General features: G+C 43.6%; 2 protein-coding genes across 5 annotated transcripts in view; one reads left to right on the forward strand and one right to left on the reverse strand.

Annotated features, from left to right (window-relative positions):
• SLC30A4 (solute carrier family 30 member 4) overlaps positions 1-4,988 on the reverse strand; it is a 40,745-nt gene extending 35,757 nt beyond the window's left edge. For 3 of the 4 annotated variants that reach the window (XR_011380892.1, XR_007910433.2, XM_002717889.5), the window contains exons 1-2: positions 4,492-4,629; positions 3,855-4,358 (exon numbers count right to left, since the gene is read on the reverse strand). Coding sequence is in view for 2 of the 4 variants with exons in the window: in XM_002717889.5 (XP_002717935.1) it covers positions 3,855-4,245 (391 nt within the window). In the remaining 2 variants the exon portion in view is untranslated. Of the gene's footprint in view, positions 1-3,854; positions 4,359-4,491; positions 4,630-4,864 lie in introns of those variants that run through there. The other variant, XM_017348066.3, reaches the window with a different exon arrangement.
• Positions 4,244-7,618, forward strand: LOC138844801 (collagen alpha-2(I) chain-like). Its single transcript, XM_070054853.1, has 4 exons — positions 4,244-4,281; positions 4,391-5,008; positions 5,450-5,495; positions 7,388-7,618. The coding sequence occupies exons 1-4, from the start codon at positions 4,244-4,246 to the stop codon at positions 7,460-7,462; spliced, it is 777 nt and encodes a 258-aa protein (XP_069910954.1). The 3' UTR covers positions 7,463-7,618.
• The last annotated feature ends 329 nt before the right edge of the window (positions 7,619-7,947 follow it).

The following is a 7,947-nucleotide window of genomic DNA, read 5'->3' on the forward strand; positions in this document are numbered from 1 at the left end:
CATAAAGTGAAGCCATGGAAAAGGAAGGATTACCATGCTCTCTCTTCTTAGATTTTGGAACACCTGTTTGCCTCTCCCTGATTTCTAAAGTTGGAGCTCTTAACGATTTGGGACTCTGGGTAATTTTACCTATTCCTTTGACTTTACATACAGTCACCTCTCTCTACCTTGACGTCTCTTCTGAACTACAGACATCCTGCCCACTAGACATCTCTACCTGGCTATTTCATATACATATGAAAATTAACAAGTCTAAAACAACTCCCAAGCCCACGCCCAAATCCTGCTCTGTATTCTCTCCTGGATTTATAAAAGACACACTTCTAGACTCAGGTGCTTAGATGAGAAATCATTCCTGACATGCTTTCTCCTAAGCACCACATTAAAACTATCAGTCAATTTTGTTCATGTTCTCTCTAGAATGTTTCTCAATCGGTACATTTCCAGCCACTCTAGTCCCTGCTATAAATGTTTTTTCTCTGAATCTCTGCAATAGTTTACTTGTGCCCATTCTTGTACCCTTCAATCCATTTTCCACTTAACAGCCAGAGTAATCCTTTAAAAAGGTAAATACCATCATGTCACTCTCCTGTTTAGAAGATCTTCACTGGGGATAGGTGTTTGGTGCAGGAGCTAAGTTGCTGCTTGAGATTATCAGAGTACCTGGTTCAACTCGGGCTACTCTACTTTTGATTCAACTTCCTGCTAATGTGCACTCTGGGTGACAGCAGATGATGGTTCAATACTTGAGTCTCTGATATTCACATGAGGAACCTTGATGTAGTTTGTGGCTATTGGCTTAGACTTGCCCCAGCACTGCCTATTGAAAGCATTCAGGGAGTTAAACAGCAAATATAAGATCTCTCTCCATCTGTCTCTCTGCCTTTTAAATAAAAATGAAAATAAATAAAACTCTTCATTGGCTTCCCACTGCACTTAGAATAAAAATACACCCATTTAACATGGCCTATTAGGATCTGCCCGATCTGGTCCTCCAGCCTTTTTCCCTCATATTTACTACATTCCAGCCACACTAACTGCCTGTTAAGATCATTTTTGAAGAAGTAAAGGATTTAGGATCTTTGTACGTGCTGTTCTCTTTGCCTGGAAACTCCTCCCTTACTCTCTTTGCTTGAGTAACTCCAACTATTCTTTTTTGATTTAAATGTACCTGGCTCATGCATAAACTTAACCCCATAGGCTACTATGTCTTACACTTGATCTTAGCCAAAAGGCTGAGAAGCAATTGGGCTACTATGTCTTACAGTTCTTTCTTCTTTTTCTTCTTCAGGGCACTTAAGACAATCAAAATTTTAAATTTATTCAAGTTTGCTTGTTAAGGTCTATCTCCTGTTTGATTAAATACTTCAGATAATAGGGATCATAACAGTTCTTTTCTCTGTTATATCTCCAGAACCTGAAGTACAGTGTCTGGCATAGAGGAAGCACTTAAAAATACGTGCTGAACAGAATGAAGAGAAAAATAGACCTTGTTCAAGGTCTCAGAACAAGTTAGTGGCAAACCCAATATTCAAATCCAAGTGTCGTCTTTCAGATCTTTAAATTATTTCATTTTTATTAATCTATACTTCCTTAGATGCTTTATTTCTAAGTGTTTTGAATATACAATAGATGCTCTTTAACATACAATTCTATAAAACATTCTGAATAATACTAATACCTTTACCAAATACTGTCATCTCTATTATTTAACAAAAGATTTTCATATTTGAAAATAAAGTCAGTATTTGAAAGGAAATACTTACTGTGGCTTTCACAAAACAACATTTTCCAAATAAGAGATTTCAGAACTAAGAAGTTAGGACATTTATACCTTAATGATTCTTAGGATGAATAAACTCGAAGTTAATTTTAAGGAGGAACATTCTGATTAATGTTACTTTATCTCGCATATTAAATACAAACATAAAATCACTGTCTGAATGATTCAACATTCTAATTGCATGAATTTGGGCGAGACATTAAATCTTCAGTCTATTGAGACTGTGCCTCATCTGGCCACATCTTCTCTCCCATCTTTTATTTATAGTTTAAGCATTTATAATTCTCTAACAGAATAGAAGTCGATTAATTCAACAAAAATTTATTGCCAACTTTGTACCAGTCACTGTTCTAGGTGCTAGGACTTCAGTCTGTTTCTCAGTGGAAGACAGATATTTAACAAGCAAATTAATGAGCTTATCTCAGATAGTAACGGTTTTGAAAATTTGGGAGGGAGAAGGGGAAGAGAGAGATTTACTTTAGTAAGATCTCTCAGAAGTGTCTTTCAAGATGAGACATGAATGACAAACAAGCCAAGAGAAGTTCTGGGAGAAGCCAGTTCACGTGGCATTTTTCAAATTACAGGCCCTGACTTACTGTAAGTGGACCAAAAAGTCAATTTAGTGGGCAGGGATACAACTAAAAAAAATTAGAATATATCACATGAAATAAAACTTGTTTCAAGTATATGTATATATATTTAAACACATGTATATGTGCTTATATAGGTATGTATGCATGCCTACATGAGTCACATTGTTAAATGCATTTCTTACTATAGAGAAGTTAAAAAAAAAAGTTTGAAAGCCACCAAGATAGGACTAGTCAGAATTGAAAGCCTTAAATGGAGTAAAGAACTTTGTGATTTCTGGGAAGTGAAAAACCAGTATGGCTGAAATAAGCACTGGAGAGGAGTGGTACGAAATGAGGTAGTAAAAGTATATAACTTCTTCTCTCATTGTGTTCATTAAGAGACAACAAAGGAGAATGATCTCCCTTTGTAAACCGTCACTAAGAGAAGTTAGCAATTGTAGTTGACCCTCCATCCATGCATTGCAACCACCAATTCAACCATGGATCGAAAATATTCAGAGAAAAGTCTGCATTTGTGCTGAATATGCACTTTTTCCCCTTGCCATTATTCTCTAAAGAATGACAACTATTTGCATATCATTTACATTATATTAGATATTATATGTAATCTAAAGATCACTTAAAGGATATGGGAGCATTGTGTAGATTATATGGAAATAACACCACAACCATTTTACATAAGGGACTTGGATTTTGTTGTCTGCAAGAATCTGGGAACTAATCTCCCACAGATACTAGAGGATGACCATGCAGTAACATGACTGAAAATAATCTCTAAACTAAGAATATATATTATAGTGAGAATGTGGTTTTTTGGCAATAATTAAAAAATGGAAATCAAGTTCATAAAACTCTGGGGGAGCCCTCTGGTTCATTTCAGATTCTTTTTATAATAATGATGATGATGATAATAATAATAAACCCTTTGTGTTAGTTGGTAGTATTTAATTCTGTGAGTCTCTTGGCTATAAAATACAAAAGGAAATTATATAAGAGACCATTTAAACCAGTGGTATTTAACTTCTCTGGGCTGTCAGAATCCTTAAGTGTGAAAAAGTAGGGGATCATCTGTTCAGTAAGGCTTCTTCATGCTGTAAAATTCTATGATTTTAGACCCATCTACTATTTTAAACGTTGCGGAAAAAAAAAAAAGATCTGATGTTTTATCAGAATATCTTAAAAGGGGAAATCACACGACATACAATGAAGATACTGCCCTTGACTTGACAGTAAATGACACAGAGTAGGAAGAACTAGGAGATACAGCCTAAGTGATCTCGGTTAGTTTTCTGTCTGTGGTACTCAGATTGAGCTGCACTTTGGAATTCCTGAGGCCTTCTCACCTCCTGAGATCTGGATCTTGATAAATAACAAACTTCCCGAAAGGGAAGTTTAAACCTCAACCCGTGTGTAACTACAGCTCGACAAAGACTCTCGAGGCAAGGCAAATGGAAAAGTGAGTTGGCGACACAACTCACCTACAAGTTCTCCAATCATGAAAAGCAAGTAAAGAACAGCAGCAATGGTCAACCTGGTTTTCACCTTTCTCTGCTTCAGTAACTCTCTCTGTTTGCTGCAGTTGTCACAGGGGTCCACCTTCAAGCTCAGCTGACTGTTGGTCAAAGGTAAGTCCTGGTCCAATAGGGAATCGTCGTCGGCCTGGAGCGCCGGGTGCGCCCCGTTAATAGGCCTTTCCGGGGGCTCGGGCTCATCCTCGGCCACCACCACTCGAAGTTTGTTAAAGCGAGCCAGCCCCTCGTCCCCCACCTCATCCGAGAAGTCAAAGGCGCTGGTGTCATTTAGAAAGAGCGGCGCATCATCTTTCCTCAGCAGGGATTTGAGGCGCTGCCACGCGCCGGAGCCGGCCATGGCAGAGGCTGAGCGGCCGCGCCGCGGAACCGCTCGGTGCAGGCGGCCGGCCGGCGGCTCTACTTCACCGGAGCGCCAGTTCCCGAGGGCAGCGCCGCGCGTCCCTCCCCATCCTGTGGAAAACGAAACACGTTATAAATTAAAGGCGCCCCAACACTGCCCACAAGTTCCGAAGCCGCGGGCGGCGGGGCGCTGGGCCGGCCCCGAGGCGCCGCCGGGGCTCCGCGAGGGGGGCGGCGCATCTACCTGGGGCGCTGCCGCGGGGCCGCTACTCCCTTTCCCAACCCCCCGCCGGCTCGGCGGGGCCGGCTGGCGCTGCTCCGCTCGGGGCCGCGAGGGAGCGGGGCCGCGGCTCGCGCCCGCCGCGCCCGCCGCGCCCGCCGCGCCCGCCGCTCGAGGCCGGCTCCCCGGGTCTGACAGGTTCGGGGCCGGGCGCCCGCGGCCGCCGCCTCTCCCCGCCCTGCGCGAGGCCGCGCGCGTGCGCCGGGCGAGGCGCGCGAGGGAGGGGTCGGCGCGGGGACACACAGGCCCGGCGCGCAGGGCTGGGACGCGCGCGGGGGCTGCGCCGGGTCGCGCCGCCCCTTCGCCGGCGGGGTCGCCTCGGCCCCGGGTCACTCACTGGCCAAGCGCGGCGTTCCCGGGGCCCTTCCTCCTCCTCCCAGAAGAATGTGCTGGCCGGGCCGGGGTCTGCGGGCTTGGTGGCTGGGTTGGAACGGTCCCGCCCGGGGCTGGGCGTGGCTGCCCGGAGTCCCCTCCAGCGAAGGTGGGTCTCAGGAATCGCCGTCCGGGATCCTGGCCGTGGCAGCTTCTCAGAAAACAGCCCGAGTGCTTTCCTGCTAAGTGGGAAGCCAAGCGACTTTTCCCTCCTCCCATTGCTGCGTTTCTGGCTTGTTGGCAAGGGTTCCCAACGCACAGAAATGATAAATATTCGAGGAGATGAAAAAATGCTCATTTGTCTGGTTTGATCTTTACATTTTGTATAGTGTATCGAATTCTCGCACTTGCCCCATAAATATGGTACAGATATTGTTTGTCCGTGACAAAGATAAAAATACAAGCGAGGCTTAAAAAATTATTTGCTGCCCAGTCAAGTCCACTGGAGAGGGTGAGGCTGTTTTTGTCAGCAGTTCTGTGTCCTTCTTATGTTCACTATTGTTTTTCATTGTATTCTGTGCGCTACTGCCAAGTTCTTTTTGTCTCTCAGGTATTTACCGTGTGGACCAAACTTGAGCACAAGAAATCTGCTAGAGGTATCTCTTTGGCCTTTGGTTCTGTTTAACAAAAGAAAAGACAAAATCCAGAGATCATTTGACAGAATTGAGTCTTAAATAGTTTTTTCTGATTTTAAATCTAACTTTTTTTTTATTTCTTTGAAATGCACAACTAGAGAGAGAGGAGAGAGGGAGATTTTCTGTCCACTGGTTCACTCCCTAAATGACCCCAACAGCGAGGGCTGTTCCATGCAGGTTTCCATGTAGGTGCAGGAGCCCAAGCACTTGGGCCGCCTTCTACTGCTTTCCCTGGTGTGTTAGTAGGGAGCTGGTTTGGAAGTGGAGCAACCAGGACTGAAACACATGCCCTGAGGGGATGCCAGCGTTTTGGCAGTTTAACCTGCTGCACCACAGTGTCGCCCCCTAAATCTAAATTTTAATGGCAAAATGAAATGACAGTAAGATCGCAATACAAAGTCTTATTCCAGATTTCCTGGATGGGCTTTGGGGGGGGAGTGGTGGGCTACACAAATCATTAAATTTATGTGCAAAACTTTGTGGGTGTTTATATTTTCTGGGACAAGTTCCTTAGCTTTCATTATATTCTCAGGGTTAAGAGTCAAGATTAAAAACAATAACATGGGGCCTGTTCTGTGGCGCAGTGGGTTAAAGCCCTGGCCTGCAGCGCTGGCATACCATATGGGTACTGGTTCCAGTACCTGCTGCTTCACTTCTGATCCAGCTCCCTGCTAATGCACCTAGGAAAGCAGCAGAGGATGGCCCAAGTGCTTGACCCCTGCATCCACGTGGGAAACCTGGAAGAAGCTCCTGGCTCCTGGCTTCTGCCTGGCCCAGCCCTGGTCGTATGACCAGTTGGGGGAGTGAACCATCCAATGGAAGACCTCTTTCTCCCTTTAATTCTGCCTTTCAAGTAAATAAAAATAAATCTTCAAAGACAAAACAAAACAATAACACTGTCAGGAGAAGTCTTGGATCAAGGCCTTAGCCTCTGTTTGGACGTGAATTGTGAATTGTACAAACTCCTGTTTGTCCAGTGTTTATGAATGTTACGTTTTTTATAATAGTCTATATGTATTACCAAATTTCAGGTTACAAAAAAATGCAATACAAAATCATATGAAGCAGTCATTTGCCTCTGGAGATGCAGGTGATGCTTTGGAACCTTGTATGTGCCAAGAACAAGCACTTTTGGACTCCAGGGCAGTTCCTCACTTTTGAATGCCAGCATTATGACTGCAGAGCTGCAGTCCTGGGAGTCTAGTCAGGGAGCCTGGATTAGAGGCTTCATGATTCCTAGACCAGGAAGGAAAAACTAGTGCTTGGGATGTTCAGTAACCAGGACACACAGGCCATAATCACTTGAAGGGAGAGAACTTACTAGGGGTTGCTTTCCTAACCCCAAATGTCTTAATCCACCCAGTTGGCAAATAGTTTTTTTTTTTTTAAATTTCATTTTGTTATACTGCTTGGAATTCTACCAATGATACCAATGAATGAATGAGTAAATAAATATTTCTTAAAATAAGATTACATTTTTAAGGAAAAAGGATAGACAGTTTTAAGAAAAATTAAGGAAAGGGCATGGGTTATTTTGAGTATACACAGCAAACTTTGTTGGGGAGGGCTGAAACTCTACTTCCTGGTTTGTGTTTTTTTTGTTGTTGTTTCCCTAGGTACCTGCAGAGTGATGGGAGGACAACAAAAAATCTAAATGGCGATTTTAGGATGTATCCACAAATTCTGAGGAACTCCATCCATCAAGGGGTGGAGCTTCATTATCCTATTGGATTGGCTATGCTTAATGAGTAGCATTTAGCCTATAACGAATAGAATATGGTAGAAGTGACTGTATGACTTAGAGGACTAGATCATAAATGGCACTGCAACTGTCTCTTTATTCTTACTTTTAGATCACTTGCGCTGGAGGGTACTGGCTATCGTGTTGTGACAAACTCCAGCAGCCCGATGAAAAGGTGCATAATTGAATTACACTGGAGGCCAACGCTCCTCCAGCTAAGCCTTCAGATGATTACAGTCAGGTGATGTTCAGTGAAGCCCCAAGAGGGATCCTGAGCCAGAACTCAGCTACCTCTACTAAGGTGACCCTCAGAGACTGCATGAGAAAAATAAATGTCAACATGGTAAGTTTTGGGGATCATTTCTTACACAGTTATAGATACCTAATACACTAGTTTACTTCTGTACCAGAATAGCCATTTTGTTCCTTTTTTTTTTTAAAATCACATAGCATTTTTTAAAGAATATTTATTTGAAAGGCAGAGTTACAGAGAGAGAGAGAGAGAGAGAGAGAGAGAGAGAGAGAAAGTCTTTCATCTACTGGTTCACTTCCTAAATGGCCACAGCTGAGCTGATTGGAAGCCAGGAGCTTCTCCCACATGGGTACGGGGCCCAAGCACTTGGGCGCTCCTCTGCTGCTTTCCCAGGCTCATTAGCAGGGAGCTGGATAGGA

The sequence above is a fragment of the Oryctolagus cuniculus genome, chromosome 12 (genome assembly GCF_964237555.1).
Source record: "Oryctolagus cuniculus chromosome 12, mOryCun1.1, whole genome shotgun sequence".
Taxonomy (NCBI): Eukaryota; Metazoa; Chordata; class Mammalia; order Lagomorpha; family Leporidae; genus Oryctolagus; species Oryctolagus cuniculus.